The 18,653-nt window shown below is 36.0% G+C and overlaps 1 protein-coding gene across 1 annotated transcript in view; it reads left to right on the top strand.

The window, feature by feature from the left end:
• The window catches only part of SFMBT1 (Scm like with four mbt domains 1), a 164,430-nt gene that overhangs the window by 133,008 nt on the left and 12,769 nt on the right, over nt 1-18,653 (top strand). The window contains exons 10-15 of the mRNA XM_044672764.1: nt 698-780; nt 1,361-1,487; nt 3,392-3,505; nt 8,035-8,077; nt 11,688-11,752; nt 16,061-16,200. Of these exons, the coding sequence (XP_044528699.1) occupies nt 698-780; nt 1,361-1,487; nt 3,392-3,505; nt 8,035-8,077; nt 11,688-11,752; nt 16,061-16,200 (572 nt within the window). The remainder of the gene's footprint in view (nt 1-697; nt 781-1,360; nt 1,488-3,391; nt 3,506-8,034; nt 8,078-11,687; nt 11,753-16,060; nt 16,201-18,653) is intronic.

Below are 18,653 nucleotides of genomic sequence, written 5' to 3' on the forward strand. Positions count from 1 at the left end.
TATTTCAATAATATTGTAATAATGGAACATGTGCTGTGTATCTATGATATATATTCAGAAATAAGATATACAAAAAGGAACATTTTTCACACAAACACAAATTCATTTCTGAATACAAACTTAACAATCTAGTTATTTATAACAAAAGATTTTCATCATTTTTCAACAGGTAACATGTCAATGGTCTGATAGTATATATAATATTCTGTGCCTGTGAACGCCTACTTAGGCAGTGGGGGTGGGGAGCGGCAGTAAGAGAGAGATTTCCTCCCCTTTTCTCCACTGCCAAGCTTCTGAGTCATTATGATTACACAACATTCAGTTTTGTTTTATTGTTCTCTGCATTTATGTTGTTGTAGTCATTGTATAATTTTTGTTTTCCTGGTTCTCCTGTTAAGTCTTCCTTCCCATGCTTCTTTGAATTCTTCCTATTTATGGTTTCTTTTAGTGCAGTAATGCTCCCTGACAGTGTTGTACCACAATGTATTTAGTCCTCTCCTAATTTAGAGGCTGCTACTTTGTTCCTAGTGAACTGTGAAGTAGCTGTCTCAGTAAATGGTCATTCATACCCTAGAGTATTTTCTAGTCAGTAGATTGAACTAGAAGTAGAGTGTGAGTGTTAAAGACTTGTGAAGAATGGAAGCTGACAGGTTAAGGAAGACTAATTATAACTTGATTTGTTTGTTTTGTTTTTTAGGCTACCCAAATCAGGATTTTGATTGGGCAGACTACCTCAAACAGTGTGGTGCTGAAGCTGCTCCACAAAGTTGCTTTCCTTTGGTAAGCATTTTTTTTTTTTTTGCCAATGGAGACATTGTTCTTATATCAATTTTTATCCAACTGCCTGTTAAAGTTACCCCCAATTAAGCCATATCTGCTTGGGCTCTGACCAGGATACACATTTCAACAATTATAGTGGGTTAGAGAAAAATTCATTTGCTAGTGAGTTTAAATGATTTATTTTCATCTAAACAACTTTATTTCTAACATCACAAATTAAAGGCTTATTGATTTTGAGAGAAGTTTAAAGGTCAATCTGGAAAGCTTGAGTAGGAGGAAATTGCCGTGTAAAAATAAAATTAAAACATGTTGAACTTGCCTTATTTTTTGTCAATCAGTATGCATTTATTAAACACCTACTATGTGCTAGGCACTGTGCTAAGCACTGAGGATACAAAGAATAATCCCTCCTCTCAAGGAGCCCCCGGTCTAATGCCTTATTTTTAATAAAAATAATGTATATTCTTAACAAGCTGGTGATCAGAAGATAATATTTGGAAAATGTCCTTCTCTCTGAGTGCATTTTGAATATAAGGTTTCACTTAACTGCAGTGGAATTTTAATTCATATTCTCTTTTAGCCAATTTCAGACCATGGCTTTAAGGAGAACATGAAGCTTGAGGCAGTGAATCCTACTGACCCTGAAGAAGTATGTGTTGCTACTGTTACTGCAGTGAAAGGTTCCTATCTGTGGCTCCAGTTGGAGGGTAGGTACCATAACAGAGCGCTCTTGATTTTGCTGAGCAAGCTCCCTTTTTTTTCCCTGCTATTCATTTTTTTAAATGTAGCTAGTTCATTTTTGTGTAGCAGGCAAATCAAATCATTAAATAGATAAAGGGACTTATGCAGATTCCTGTAATAGCTAATTGTGAAATCAAGGCCCTAATCTAAACTTTTAATTACCAGTTTTTGTCTTCCAAATGTTTGGGAACTATAAATATCATTTGAAAAGGAAAATCTGCTTTTCAAATAATAGTTCTTTGGGAGTGACCAGGTTACATGAGAATGTCTATTTGGGGACTGTAGTATTAGATTTTGGTTTGCTCCAACAAGTATGTTTTTGATGTTTTCGTTGCTTTTGAAATGAAAAGTCAGGTGTGATGAAGTATGTATGACACGTCTATGCATTTAGCACCTTATAATACTAGAAATGTCTGCTGCCAAGAGATGGAAAATAGTATGTTAGATACAGAGATTATAGTTGTTTTTTGTCACATTTATGTTTCCTATTTTGCTGCCTAGTCAGTAAGTCAGCAAGCATTTTTCTGGTCCTTTCTCTCAAGGAGCTCACAGTCTCCTGGGGAAGACAAGAAGCAAACAATTCTGGACAAACAAGTTACAGACAAGATAAACTGGAGATTATCTCATAGGGGAGGTACTAAGGTTAAGGAAGATTGGGAAAGCTTACAGGAGGTGGGACTTTACCCAATACTTGAAGTATGCCAGGGAAGCCAGGAGGCAGAAGTGAGGAGGGAGAGACATCCAGAGTGCCAGAAAAGTAGGCTTTAGAAATATGTGGTCACTTTTACATTTTCATAGTAGTGCTCCAGATGAATGTTAGAACTGTCTAGAATTTCTATTCAAATATTTAATAGTATTTATATGATTTGTATTATGTACTATTTCAGTACAGTTAACAATAAATTGAAATAAGTTTTTAATATAGAATTTTTTTTTTTTTGCTTGCTGCTACCCCTGTGTGGGGAGAACTAATGATATTTTGGAATGGGCTAATTAGTTTTGCTTTTTTGTTGCCCTTTTATTTTCAAGAGGTAAATTCTCCTTTCTGGTGCTTTCTGTGCTAATCTTTTGAATGGTTGGCTCAGTGGAGAGAGTACTAGGCCCGGAATTAAGAAGAGCTGAACTCATCTCCTGTTTCAGATACTTCCTAGTGGTGGAACCCAGAGCCAGTCTTTTAAGTACTCTCAGCTTCAGTTTCCCTATCTGTAAAATGGGGATAATAATAGCACCTACCTTACAGGGTTCTTATAATAATAAAATGAGATGATAAATGTAAAGTGTTTTTGCACATTATGTAAAGCATTATGTAAATATTAGCTATTAACATAATTTTTGTGGTTATATAAATTTTTCTACATATTTTCTCATCTCTGGCCATGGTAACCCTTGGTCTACATTGAACTCTTATAGTAGGTACTTTATGCATACTTTTTTTTTAAAAAAATCTTTACTTTTTGTTTTTGTAACAATTCTAAGACAGAAAGGCAAAGGCTAGGCAAATGGACTCAAACAGCTAGAAAATGTCTGAGGTCATATCTGAACCCAGGTCCTCCCAATTCTAGGCCTGGTGACTCTATCAAGACACCGCTCCACCTAGCTACCTCCATATGTATTCTTAATATTCTTTAATGGATATGGAAAATAGAGAATTTTGTTTTGAAGTAAGCTATTAAAATATTTGCTTCAACAAGCATTTATTACCTACTCTGTTCTTGCAATTATGCTTAGCACTGGTATTACAAAGATTGAAATGATACAGTTTGCCCTCAAGGAACTTATATTCTGTTGATGCCATCACTGATGCAGAATAAGTACTATGAAATAAAATTTAGTAGTAGATTAATGGGCTAACTTTAAACATTTTTACTAGGCTCAAAAAAGCCAGTTCCTGAATGCATTGTAAGTGTGGAATCCATGAATATCTTCCCCGTGAGTTGGTGTGAAACCAATGGATACCAGCTCCAATCCCCTCGTCGAGCAGTAGGTATGACTGGGTAGGAGGACTGTGGGTTGCATTTTATGAAAATGTTTCCAGTTATAGTAAGTCTTATCACATGTTAGAATTTTTGACATATCTGATACATAGGCTAGTATAGCATCTTAATCTAATAAACTTGCTCACCATGTGTTTAGTTATTATGTCACAAAATATTGCAACTACGATGTTAAAAATAAACCCTAAAGTAACTTAATGTGCATCATGAAGTACATTATTGTTCCAGCTGTAATATTAGGAATGTATCATTACTATAGAGAAATTTACAAGGAAGAAAAGGAGGCTTTTGTGTCAGTTGGCATAGTATAATAAATGTCTCTCCTGAGGTTCTGCTATTTACTTCTAGGGTAAGATTCTTAACTTTTTGTGTCTAAATTTTTTCATCCATAAGAGGAAGGAGCTAGTGAGATGATATCTAAGGATTAGTGCTAAAACTCTAATCAAAGCTATGTCATTTGTTCACCAATGAAATTTTCTGAGTAGCAGATTTTCTTTAAAAATCGTCTTGTATCAGAGCTTTTTTTTTTTTTTTTTTTTAATGTGCTTAACTACTCTTGGAGGCCCAGAGATAATTTTAATGAATTTTTAGGATGAAGCTAGAAGGTCAAGATACTAAATATTGTAAATACCTCTTAATCTGCTTCTTGCCTGTGATGAAATGTCCAGTGTTCTCTTATGCTCCCAGGAAGCAACAGATACACCTTATTTTAATTGCCAAAAAGATACGGCTCCTAGGATTGTTTTTCCTTTTCCACTATGACACTTTTTGGGGGGGGGGGGGAGTCTGTTATTTTACTCTTTCTCTGGACATATGAATCCTTTCATGTATCTTATCAGCTGTTGATAGACCCTCCTACTCCCATTAAACTTACATTGAGAGATACCATACTTTTCAGTCCTTCAAAGAAGAATGCCATAATATTTCATTTAATTCAGCATTAATGTGAAAGGAATGTAGATTATACTTGGTTTCAGATAATTGCCTTTGAAATTAAGATTACATAGCAAGTTTTTTATTATTTGGTGTTCCTCTTCATTTACATCATAATATTGAAGCTGTTGCCATGAAAATAATCTTGTGTATTCCAAAAGGTTTTCCCTTTTCAAAAGATAATGATTTTTATTACATATGTAGCAACAATAAAAACTGTAGGGGTTAAAAATTAAGGTTGGACTAAATATAAGAGAATGTGGTTGCTGATATTAATATATCTCAAGTGAAATGACTTTTTAGCAGCTTTATTTACAAAACAGAGAGAGAGAGAGAAAAAGAGAGAGTGTGTTAAGTAGAGAAATGTGAAAGAGGGTAGAGTAGGTATCTATCCTATCACACTAGATAATTACTCTGGCCCGGTTTGAACCAGGCAGGGCTCCACTGGAGGACCCTCAGCCAGAGGGCTGTTTAGCAGGAGGACCCGGCGGTGAATAACAATGTGGCCTCCTCCGGCAGTTAGTCTCTCCAGAAGCCAGGAAAGGAGTCAGCCTTTTCACTCATCCACATGGTAGTCTGAAGGAGAAAATCCAAGAGCAGTCTTACCAGAAGCAGTCCAAGCTGAGGTCCCCAAGCTGGAACTCCTCCAAGGCCAAGTTCGAAGGAAAAAGTCTGTTTGAACAGAAAGTTCAGAGTTTTTATAGTGCTTTTCCCACATCACTTCTTGTCCCTTCCTCCACTTTATGGGGACCAGTTGCCATATATAATTTTGCTTTGGACTGCCCAGAGGGCATTCATTTGTTTCTGAGTTGTCACCCACTTTAGCACATGGGTTGAGGACCTCCCCCACTTAGATGTTAAATAGGGGTATCTTTGCTTTCGGTTGATTAAATGTAAAAGTAGGCAGGGAAGAGTTAATCCCATCTTCATAAAACAAACATACAGAATGGCACAAAATCTGACAATATTAACCTTTAACTATAGAACCAAACAAAATAACATAGCAAATGAAATACTTTTGTACTCTGCCATTTTTAAGGCCTTCTCAAAATGTTGCCACCTTTGGCCCTACCTATTCTCTGTGTGTGCTTTCTGGTTCTGTTAACTTAGTTCTATATCATATTACCTTGTCCATTTTCCTCTTATTTCATGGTTCCATACTACTTCATCACATTAATGAACCATAATTTCATAGGCTATTAGATTTGGTGTTTTAAGAAAGCTTAGGAATCATAGGTAGTCCAGTTCTCTCATTTTATATTTTAAGAGACTGAATACCAGAAAGATCAAATGATTTTCCCAGTTAACAGAGGAAATTAAGCTGCAAAAACCCATGCCTTCTGACTCCAAGTCTAATAATTTTTTCACTATATCTGCTGGGTCTGCTGCTTTTCAGTGGATAGACATAGAGAAACAGAAAGGAGAGTTGTCATAATATAGTAGAAAGCCTGGGTTCAAGTCTCACCTGAATTATCCTTGGCTAGATGACCTTGGATAAGTAATTTAATCTCTCAGTGCTGTAGTCAGCTCTCTAAAATTATAAATTTAAATAAGTTGCTGATTTGCATTAATAGTGAGAATTTTCCTACTGGACTGATATCATATGTCTGGACTAACAAACAACAAAAATAATAATCCAATTAGGAATATTTTTGTATCTATTGGTCTGCTAGTTAGGACTCATTAAGTGAATGGTAAGGCATTGTACAGGTGATAAGAATACAAAAAAATAATACTTAGAATTTATGTTTTGGAGATATTTCACAGTGAAATATCTGGGTCTGAATAAATTTTGGGGTGTTTTGTACATATTATCATGGTTCTCTAAACATTTTTAATAGTATAGAGTCCCACCAACTAAAAAGAACAGAGGAAGGATAAAACTACATATGCAAATGAGGGAGATTGTTGGCACAGTGGATAAATCGCCAATCCTAGATTCAGGAAGATTTGAATTGAAATCTGGCTTAAGACACTAGTCATATGACCCTGGGCAAGTCATTTAGCTGCTGTCTCAGTTTCCTGATATGTAAAAATGGGGATAAAAATGGTGCCTACATCCTAGGGTTGTTGTGAAGGTCAAATAACAATTGTAAAGTGGTCATTAGCCCAGCACATTATAAATGTTAGTGGTTATCATTATGCTATTTAACTTGGGACATGACGATAGAGAATAGCTACAAAGAAATAAGATAACTTGTAGTTAATAGACCATATCCAAGAAAAATTAGTAGTAAAATCCATGGCCTCAAATATCTTTACACAAATACCTAAAGTTTAGGCAACAAATAAGAACTAGAGCTCCTTATAGTGAGAGAAATTAGATCTCAAAGGAGTACCTATGTCTTTCAGATTCAGCTTTTATTTATTTTCATATTTTTGAAAAACTCTACCTTTTGTCTTAGAATCAATACTCTATTGGTTCCAAGGTAGAAGAGCAATAAGGGATATGTAATGGGAATTAAGTGACTTGCTGAAGGTCACACAGCTAAGAAGTGTCTGAGGCCATGATTCAACTCCTTTTTTTTTTTTTTTTAAGAGCTGAATTTAAACTTAAACCACTTGCTGGTTATTTTATACACCAATTATTCATTAAAGTTTATTGATGGTCTGAAAGCTGTATGATCTACTCAAGGAAGAAAAATAAGTCTCCTTTCTTGATGGTTATAAGAGTTGTCCCATTCTTTCCTCTCTGCAGTGTTAGGAACCAGTGACTGTCTCTTCCTTTAATTCCCCACCTTGGATCTGTAAAACTTATAGTTTCCCAGGACCCTAGAGCAAAGTCTAAACTCCTCAGACTTATATTCAAGATTTTTCACAACCTGAACCCAGTTCATCTTTCCAGTGATGTACATCTTTGTAGCCCTTCCGCCAAACACCTCCCACAGGATATTCCTTGCTTATGGTGTATGCTTAATAAAGACTTGTTGATTTGAAAGAAATTAAAAATGACTGAACAAATTGTGGTACATGTTGGTGATGAAATACTGTTGTGCTATAAGAAATAAGTGTAATTTGGTTTAGAAGCTGCTGCTTTCTGTTGCAGGCTTGATTAACTTCTTAGTATGAAGTTCCTTCTCTGTATGTGGTGCTAAATACCTGTCATTATTCGGTAATTTTTTAAAGCTGTTTTTCAAGATATTGTTGGATCAATACAAGATCAGTGGTCAGAGAGGACCATGAGTGCTGACAGGCAGTGTCAGATTAAAATACAACATTTTATTCCTGTTTTCCTTTAAACAAACAAACAAACTACATAGTGCCTATGAATGCCCTTCTACTTTTACTTTGGTAAACTCCTGCCCCAAATACTTGTAGCAAATGACTAAACTATAGTAAAAGGGTTTTTCTCTTCATTTCTTGCCTAGAGACTTTGAAAACATGTAATTTTAACATTTAGTTATGCAAGTCTTAATTTGCTTTACTCCACATTTGGTTTTCTGCAATGCAAAATTGGATAAAAGGAGATTTAACTTGTATTATGTTTTTAATATGTTTGATACAAGCTCAACATATTTATAGCTTTTTTCCCCTTGTTTTTCTTATGGCATTAGGTGACATTTATATTCATTTTTCCCCCCTATAGTGAATAAACAGAGGAAAGTTGCAGTAGTTCAACCAGAAAAACAGTAAGTAGCCAAATAGTATTCTTGGTGATTGCTCTTTGGACTTTAATCTTATAAAAAAAGAAATCATTTCAGAGAAGACATATCTTCTATATATTTTCTTACACACAAATGATTTGTAAACCTAAAACTTTATTTCAGCATATGATAGATTATCTTATCCTGAAAGTACATCCTTGCTTAGAAAGGGAGTAGGAAAAAAAAAAGGAAAAAAAAACCACAAGTTTTCCTTGAATATTTCATATAGCTTCAATATTCAAATTAGAATTTTAATACACTTGTAGACAAATAGAGATGGGAATAAGTAGCATATACTGGGTTTTTCTAATAAAGAGTAGAAAATATTCAGGGATATGTTTGGCAGAATGAAAAAGGTTCAAGGCCTTAAACAAAGAAGCCAACTGTTACCTGGAGGTGAACATAAACTATAATTAAGTTAAAGAGCTAAACCTTTGCTAAAGTAATAGATATTTTCCTAACTGGGGACTCGGAGTTATTGTAATTTTACTACTAATTTTTTCCCCAACATAAACAGCAAAAGAAGGAACCTTGTGTACTTAATGGACCTTTATATTGCCTTTAAGCTATAAAGTGAACTAATTGTTTTAACAAGGTGTTGATGATCAAATCTCTAGAGGAAAAAGGGCAATGACTAGAGAAAAGACCATTTCCTAAGCCTCCCCCAGAAATGGAGGAGTTCTGTGCCTCTCTGGCAGGGATGAGGGAGCAGAGAGGAATAATAATCAACAGGTCAGCTCTGTCCTTTCTAGAAGAGAATTAGTCAAGAAGCATTTATTGAGTATCTGCTGTTTGCCAACAGTAAGTCCTGGGGAAGCAAATTAAAAAGGGGGGGGGCTGTCCTCAGAGAGCTCACATTCTACTGAAGAAGTCAACATGTAAATCTCTATGTACAAATAAAATGTAGACAATATAAATGGAAGGTAACCTCAGAGAGAAAACATTAGGAGAAAGGGAGACTGGGATGACTGGGAAAGTCTTCTTGCAGAGGGTAGAATTAGAGCTGAGTCTTAAGGGAGGAAGCCAAGGAAATCAGGAGAAGGAAAGAATTCTTGACATGTTGGACAGCCAGTGAAAAAAAGCATAGAGAAGGAAGATGGAGTGTCATGTTCAAGAAATTAGGAGTGGGCTATTGGAGCAGCATTATAAAATGAGAAGAGTAAAGTGAGAAAAACAAAAAGGTAGGAAAGGGCCTAGTTATGAAGGACTTTTAGGCCCAGAGGCAACTAGGTGGCTCAGGAGATAGAGAACTAGACCTAGAGACAAGAGGTCCTGGGTTCAAATTTGGCTGCAGATCCTTCCTAGCTGTATGATCCTGGGCAAACCTAAACCTTACTGCTCTTCTGCCTTGGAACTGATACATAGTGTTGATTTAAGACTTAATAAAAGACAAAAAAAAAAAAAGTTAATACAAAGCATGTGACTGACTGCCTCCTCCAGGAGCAGGCTGAGCCAGCCCTGAGCCAGACTATGTGCCCACCTGGGTCCCTGGTACCAGGAAAAATAGCTGACTTCCTGTCCCCTCTGTCAGTTTATGTTTTTCATGATGTCCCTTTCCCAAGCCTCTCTTATTGGAGGACTTAGACCTCAAGCAGGAAAAGAAGCAGGTCTTTTGGATACTGGGAATCACCACACAACATTTAGAATGACCACATAGTACATGTGTAATGTTTCCCAGCATAGCATTCATTACTTGAGAGATTCCTTATTTTCAGATAAAACAAAGAATGTGTCTTACCCTGACTCGATGGGGAGTGGGGGGTGGGGGTGGTGCCAATTCATAGTTTCAGCCTTAAATTCAAACTTTTTTAGTTTTAAAATCAAAAAGTTGTTATGGAGAGGGCCAAAAAGGGATAGTAGGTAAATATTAACTTTCCATAAGAGAGAACCAGTGTCACAAAACTCCAGACAGGAGAGAATAGTTTAGGAGAAGAGGATGATTAGCAGTTTCAGGTTGTATAGAGGTCAAGAAAGCTGAAAGTTGAGAAAAGGCCATTAGATCGGTCAATTCAGAAATAACTGGTATCTTTGGAGAGGGCAGTTGGAATTGAATCATGAAATTGAAAGCTAGAGTGGATAGAGTTTTATAATCAAGTGAGGTGAGGAAGTAGAGACACTGAGTATAGATTGCTTTGCAGAGAGGTTTACAGAGACATAAGACAATTGCTGTCAGGGATGTTTAGATCAAGTTAAGTTTTATTTTTTGTTTTTTGTTGTTAAAGAATGAATTTATAGGCAGTAGAGGAGACAGGGAGAGATTGAAAATTAGAGAGTGGAATTAATAACGGGTGCAGTCCTTCGGCAAATAGCTTCAGTTTTTTTTTTGTGAAGTATTTTGTAATGCCCTTAGTTGAAAGAACAAGGCGAGAAGGTGATTTGGAAGAGTTGAGGGATAAAAAAGTTTGGTACATTGGAAGTGTTCAGGAATTGCTTTGTTGCAGCTAAGATTATGTAACGCATTTTTGGTTGACCCAGTCAACTCAATTTCATTATTTTTTCCTACTTCTGTTTAGGAGCATATAAATATGAACAATGGAGACAGGTGGTGGGAGTAATTCAAAGTTAGAATTTGGCTAGGTGTGATGGATGATTAGACAAGGGGTTAGGTATTCAAAGAAACCATTCTCATTCTTCTCCAGAAATGATGATGATTGATAATAATAATTAACATTTATATAGCACTTACTATGTGCCACGTATAATGTCGAGTACTTTACAGATATTTTCTCATTTTATACTCAAAACAATCTTCAGATGTTGTTACTATTATCATTTTGCAGTTGAGGAATCTGAGGTAAACAGATATAAAGTGATTTGTCCAAGATCACCCAAACTAGTATGTGTCCGAGGTCACATTTGAATTCAGGTCTTCCTGACACTGATTGGGGCAAATCATTTAACCTGTGTGCCTCAGTTTCTTCATCTTTAAAACAAAGATAATAATAGAATCTCCCTCCCAGGGTTGTTGTGAGAATAAAATGAGATAATATTGCAAATCTTAAGTATTATACAAATTCTAGCTTACATTATCACTTATTAATATGGCATATTGCTTTGTAGATAAATTGAATACTGATGAAAACATTGGTCTTCTTGATTTGGTTGTCAAAATTAAACTAAATTTGTTGTGAGGAAATGTTCTGAAAGGAGAAATTATTCAGGCTTGCCATGGGCAGAATAATTACTGTGGCATTTAGTAGCAGTATTATCTTTATTAATTTTTTCTAAGTTTAAAAGTCTCTAAGCAATATAGCTATTGCAAAAAATGGATGTTCCTTTTTCATATTTTCTTCATTTTTCAAAAACTAAGTCTGAAAACATATATTAGCCCATCACTGAAAATCAAAATAACTTAAAAATGTAGATTGATCACAGGTCTTTATTCAGACCACGTATCAACCTACAAGTCCCTGTTTTTCTAGTTCTCTGACTACATATTTTAAGAAAATATCAGTCAGACAATTTTACTTTTTTTTTTATTAATTTGAACTGCATGGAGTTAGAGGTATTTCTTTATCATGAAGATTTTTCATTTAAAAGGACCAGAACAACAACCACAGAAAGCTGGTTTATTCTCTTTGTTTTCTCATCTCAGAGTCTTGCCTTCGAGGATGGTCCATGAAAATCTGAAGAACCAGGAGCTGAATCCCTCCGATTCAGGTATGACTTTGGGTGACCTTCTGAAAGAGTGGGCCTCTTTGCTTTTGCAACCCCTAGTCCAGTGATGGGCAAACTTTTTAAAGAGGGGGCCAAAGGAAAGGAAATGCTCATCTGTCAGTCTGTTTCTAAGGCAACACTTTTGAAGTTTCATTGTATTGTACCCTACTCTTTGTATTTGTCAGATTAGGAATAATGTCACGTGGCCGGATAGAACATTTCAGGGGACTGCATCTGGCCTACTGGCGGGGCAGTAGTTTGCCAATCACTGCCCTAGACCATTAGAGAACGTGAGAATTGGTTTTGTGGTTTTCTTAAAGTCAAACCATAAATATACCTCAGTCCTCCTCAGATCATCCCTAAATTGGATTATATGTTCTCTGAGATAATAATGCCTTACCCCATATCCTTTGAATCCAATCAAGGATGCAGATTTTGTAGTGGGCCATGAGAATATAACTGTTAGGCTGATCCGTGTTTCAGTATAAAGGTATTGACTGATACTCCCCCTGTCATCTTGGGTAGACCACTTGACCTTTTTATCTTGGGTAGACCACTTGACCTTTTAAAAGATAAGGCAACACTTCTTTTTTAAACATTTAAAACCCTCTTCTTCTGTCTTAGAAACAATATTGTGTATAGGTTCCAAAGCAGAAGAGTGGGACGGGCTAGGGCAATGGAGCTTAAGGGACTTGCCCAAGATCATACAGCTAGGAATTATTGGAGGTCAGATTTGAACACAGGACCTCCCATCTCTAGCCTTGGCTTTCAATCCCCTGAGCCACCTGACTGTGCCCCTAAGGCAATGTTCTTAACTAGAGTGTATGTGAAACACTTATGATGGAGAATTGATGAATACTAAAGTAGTATTAAGGAGAGATTTGTGCACTATTATTTCCTTAATTAAGTTAAATGCTAAGAACATTTATCAGGAGTTTATGGTTTTGGAGTTGGTTTTTTTTTTAGTAAAAAAAATGAAACTAGTTTTTAATTATCTGATATTTGGTGTTTTTTGGTTTGTTTTTAGCAGCTTTATTTTTAACAACAATACTTGCCATCATCAGTTGGCGGGAAAAGTTTTGTGCTAGGTGTTAAATGAATGAAAGCTCAGCTTTACTATAACCAGATTTTATTTAGAAATAAAATCATATTCTCATGATAAAGTTTGTTGAATTTGTTGAAGTTATCAAATTTTTATTCCTTCAGTATTTTCCAAAATAAAGAATTTAAGGCTGACATTTCAATAGATTCACAAAGCGAGTAAAAAATATATATATATATATATGAGAGAGAGAGACAGAGAGAGAGAGAGAGAGAGAGAGAGAGAGAGAGAGAGAGAGACACAAAGACAATTGTCCTGCCAAGAAAATACCTAGCTCCAGAGAACTGATTGGTCAGAGTAGTTGTTAATCAGTTGATGTCAACTTGGATGGATGTCTCTAATGAAATACACAAAAATCCTCTGTGGAATAAAAGTGCAGATGCTATAGATTTGCAGATGCCACAGAGCCGGAAGAGTATCATTCCAGATAAGTCAAGATCCTGCAAACTAAAATGTTGGTTTCAGTCTAGTAAGATGCAATTTAGTGAGGATCATTGTGTTTGGAATCTCAGTGACCAAATCAGCTTCACAAGTTGTGATGGGCAGGCATGTGAAATGGTAAAATAACAGCTTGGCCACTACAAAATCAGCACTGCAGCATGGCAAACCAAACAGGATTTTGATTTTAAACTATATCAGGTATCCAGAATAAGGAAGGGAATAGTTTTATTGTACCTCTGCCCTGGTCATAATCTATTTATGTTGTTGAATTCAGTTCCATGCCCCACATTGTAGGAAGTACTTTGATGAGCTAGAGGGAAAGGTTCCCTGAGTCTTGCTTTAAGAGGACTTGAAGAGTTGGGGATGTTTGGCCTGGAGAAGAGAAGAGAAAGCCCAGTCAGGAGAGGGGGTGGGGATGGAGACAGAATACCTGTCTTCAAATATTTGAAGGGCTGTCATGTAGAGAATGGGTCAGATTGCTTTCCTAAACACATAAGGCATATCTAGGAGTAATGTATGGGCATTGCCTAGACGCCAACTGAGGCTCAATATCCTAATCTCTGCCATCCATAAGGAGAGTTGGCTGCCTCAGGAAATGGTGCTAGATATGTATAGGTCTTCAAGAATACAGTATGTACTTGCTTGGTTTGTGGGAGAAGAGATTCTTGCTCAATACTAAGCTGGCTTGCATGACCTCTTATAGGCATTCTGTCTCTAAGATTTTTTCATTCCTGAAGGCTTCCACTCTGTGTTTGAATTTCTTATCTATTCAGGGAATCTATACTAATTAACACTTAGCCCAGTGCCTGGCATAAATGAGACACTTAAACGTTTAACTCGACTATGATGACCAGGGGGATCTACTTGTCAGAAAATTATAAATCATTAAAACCAAGCCATGTCTGTCACAGATAAGATATTCATTGAAATTTTAAAAAACCAATCTGATTAGAATATGTAATATAACCAACAATAAACAAATATGATTATTTGAATAAAGACCTAAAATAAAATCCAAATAATTGTAATAATTAATTAAAAGAAATTAACCCCCCCAAAATTAATCTATTTTTCCTGTTGAAAATTGCCTCTTTTTATATAGATCAGTCTTTAACTCATCTTTGTTTTATTTTTTTCCCATGGTTACATGATTCTTGTTGTCTCCCTCTCCCCTCTTCCCTCCTCCCTCCCAGAGTTGACAAGCAATTCCACTCAAAAATCTTTCAATATTATTCTTTTTTGTAATAAGAGTAATATTTTAAAACCAAAACCCTAAGTCATATACCCAAATAAACAAGTGATAAATCATTTCTTCTGGATTTGTACTCTCACATTTCTTTTTCTAGATGTGGATAGCATTCTTTCTCCTAAGTCCCTCAAAATTGTCCTGGATCATTGCATTGCTTTTACATTTGATTGTCCCACAGTGTTTCAGTTACTATGTCCAGTGTTCTCCTGATTTTGCTCATTTCACTCCATATCAGTTCATGTAGGTCTTTCCAATTCTTATAGAAATTATCCTGCTCATCATTCCATATAGCATGAGTATTCTATCACCATCATATACTACAATTTGTTCAGCCATTCAAGGGATAACCCCGCATTTTCTGATTTTTTTTGCCACCACAAAAAGCGTAGCTATAAATATTTTTGTACAAATAGATCCTTCTGCATTTTTAAAAATCTCTTTGGGGTACAAACCCTGCAGTGGTATTGCTGGATCAAAGGACAGGCATTCTTTTAAAGCCCTTTGGCCATAATTCCAAATTGCTTTCCAGAATGGTTGAATCAGTTGCTCCACTAGCAATGCATTAGTGTCCCAGTTTTACCACATCCCTTCCAACATTTATTATTTTCTTCACCTTTGTTTTAGAAACAATTTTTATTACTAGGACCAACTTTCTACTAAACCCAGTAAATATTTATTATAAATCCTTATGAACATATGCATTTTATATGACATATGTATTACAGTATTTGATCTCATAATTTTATTCACGCGCAAAGGTACTATAAGCATATGTAAAAATAATTCACTATTTTCCCTTCATCCTCTTTTGACCATGTCCTCCTTAATCAAACCTCAACTTTTCTAATTAAGTTTTTTTTTTAAACCTTTACCCTTCTGTCTTAGAATCATTACTTTGTGTTGCTTCCAAGGCAGAAGAGTGGTAAGGACTAGGCTATTGGGTTAAGTGACTTGCTCAGGATCATATAGGTAGGAAGCATCTGAGGCCAGATTTAAATCCAGGACCTTCTATCCCTGGGCCTGGCTGTTAATCCACTGAGACCCCTACCTGCCCCTTCTGATGAATTTTGTACATAAACATATCCCATTGCAGAATCATGAAACTAAAATCTAGCTGAATATTTCCATGGCCTTGCTGTTCTTCTGGGCTTAAACTACATTTTGAAGTAGATGAAATTCTAGGCCTGAATTCAGGAAGGGCTGAATTCAAATCCAACTTCAGAATCTTACTATTTGGGGATCCCTGGCAAGTCACTTAACTTGTCTGCCTCAGTTTCCTCGTACATAAAGCCACAACAGTAATACCTATCTCCTATTCTTGTTTTGAGGATAAAATGAATCAGTATTTGTAAAGCACTTTGCAAAACTTAAAATGCTATATAAATGCTAGCTATTATTATTAGTAGAAAAATCGTTGTGTAAAATTTGTTTTATTTGGGTTTCCTAGAAATCTGCTTTAGGAAGCATGGGATGACAAGTAATTACATGTTTTGAATATTTAATTATCTTCATTTTCCAGTCACAATTAATGGGAAATACTGCTGTCCAAAGATCTACTTCAACCACCGTTGCTTCTCAGGGCCTTATCTCAACAAAGGAAGAATTGCTGAACTGCCTCAGTGTGTAGGACCAGGGAACTGTGTTTTGGTTCTTAAAGAGGTAAGGAGGGCCCTCCAACATGTGGATGGCTAATACTCTGGTCTGGGAGAGGGAGGCAGACACCCAGGTGCTCCCCTTCCCCCCAAATAAATAAAGAGGTATGAGTCAGAAGGGCCTTATGGGACTGGTCCATGGCACATACAGACTTAGAGATTTCTTAACATTCTTACAGGTTAGTTCCAAATGGTCTTTGTATAATTGTTTTTTTTTTAAATGAAAACAACTGACACCTAGAATATTTGGAAGGGGAAACAGTCAATTTCAGCTCAGCATCAGTGATCATTACTACGTTAGTTTCATAGAAAACATACAGCATTTTTCCTATCCTCAGCATTGCTAACTAATGAGCTATTAATTTTTGGAGGTTTAGTCCTCCAGTGCATTATATTCCCATTTCTTATGTTAAGTATGTTTTGGTTCAGAATTGGATGTGGCAACTTAAGCAGAAATTACAAGTCCCTCAGAATAAGGTTCAAGTGTTGTCCACTTTTCTCCTTCTCCTTTTTATAGACTTACTTATCCCATTTATGTGAAATAATTTTTCCCATTCTTCCTTTACTTATCCCTCCCCTTGTTTACTCTTCTCTAATCTTTTAAGTTCATCAAACACAATAGAATCACTCCCAAACCCTTTATGTAATTAGACTTGCTCTGTGACAATATGATGGTAATAGAATTCTGAGTAGATATGTGTATTATCTCCCCATGTAAGTATGTAAGCAGATTAACCTTGTTTAGACCCTTATTACTGTTTGCTCATGTTTACCTTTTTCTGTTTCTCAATGCTCTTTCTGAATTTTCTACTCAGCCCTGGTCTTATCATCAGGAATGCTAGGAAGTTCTTTATTTCAATAAAAATCCATTTCCCCCGATAAGATTATATTTAGTTTTTCTGGATAAGTAATTCTTGGTTGCAAGCCTAGCTCATTTGCAGAAGGCAATGTTATATCATTTTACAAGTTCTCCATTCCTTTATAATTGTTATTGTTCAGTCATTTCAGGCATGTCTGGCTGAGGCAAAAAGGATTAAGTGACTTGCCCAGGAGTCACATAGCCAGTAAGTGAGGCCAGATTTGAACTTAGGAAGATGAGTCTCTCTGACTTCAGACATGGCACTCTATCCATTGTATCACCACTTAGCTTCTGCCTTATTTGCAATAGTGGCTACTAAATCTTATATGATCTTGCCCTGTGGCTCCTACCTGAATTCTTTTTTTCTGGCTGTCTACAATTTTTTTTTTCCCCGTTTACTCAGATGCTCTAGATTTTGACTATGATGTTCCTGAAGAATTTTTATTTTGAGTTTTCCTTCAAGGAGGTGACAAGTAGGTTCTTTCAGTTTCTGCTTTCTTCTCTGAGTCTAAGAGATTTGGATGGTTTTCTTTAATGATTGCTTTAATATCTAGGCTATTTTTTTTTAAAGCCCTTACCTTCCATCTTAGAATCAATACTGTGTATTGGTTCTAAGGCAGAAGAGTAGTAGGGCTAGGCATTGGGGGTTAAGTGACTTGCCCAGGGTTACACAGCTAAGAAGTATCTGAGGCCAAATTTGAACCCAAGGCCTCCTATCTCTGAGCCTGGTTCTCTAACCACTAAGCCACCTAGCTGCCCCTCTAGGCTATTTTTTTGATCATGGATTTCAGATTGGCCAGTGACTTTTTTTTGAGAATTACAGGTTTCCTCTTTCCATGTAGACATATAAACATTTTGACCTTGATGAGTCCCTTAAATTTTCTCTTATTTACCTTTTTGGGCTTCTCTTGTGTCTCATATTTGGTCTCAGATTTTTTGTTTAGGTCTGGCTTATTCCTCAGAATGCTTGGAAATTTTCTATCTTATTGAATGTCCATTTTTTCCCCTGAAAAAATATACTCAGTTTTGCTGGATAGGTGACTCTGCGTTATAAACCCAAATCTTTTGCCTTCCTGAATATCATATTCCATGCCTTTCGATCCTTTAATGTAGAAGCCACTAGGTCCTGTGTGGTCCCGATTGTAGCTCCTTGGTATTTGAACGGTTTCTTTCTGGCTGCTTGAAGAATTTTCTCCTTACCTTCATGGTTCTTGAATTTAGCTATTAAATTACTGGAAATTGTCATTTGAGGATTTCTTTCTAGAGGTGATCTGTGAATTCTTTCAATTTTAATTTAATTTTCTTATTTGGGTATCTCTGGGAAGTTTTCTTTGATAATTTCTTGTAGTGTGGTGTCCAAGGATTTTTCTTGATCATGGCTTTCAGGTAGTCCAATAATTCTCAAATTGTCTCTCCTAGATCTATTTTTTAGGTCAGTTGTCTTTTCAATAAGATATTTCATGTTTTCCTCTGTTTTTTCATTCCTTTGATTCTGCTTTATTGTTTCTTGGTTTCTCATGAAATTATTAGTTTCTAGATGGTCAGTTCTGATTTTTAAGGCCTGATTTTCCTCTGTCAGTTTTTGGTTCCCCTTTTTCAAT

The sequence above is a fragment of the Gracilinanus agilis genome, chromosome 1 (assembly GCF_016433145.1).
Source record: "Gracilinanus agilis isolate LMUSP501 chromosome 1, AgileGrace, whole genome shotgun sequence".
Classification (NCBI taxonomy): domain Eukaryota; kingdom Metazoa; phylum Chordata; class Mammalia; order Didelphimorphia; family Didelphidae; genus Gracilinanus; species Gracilinanus agilis.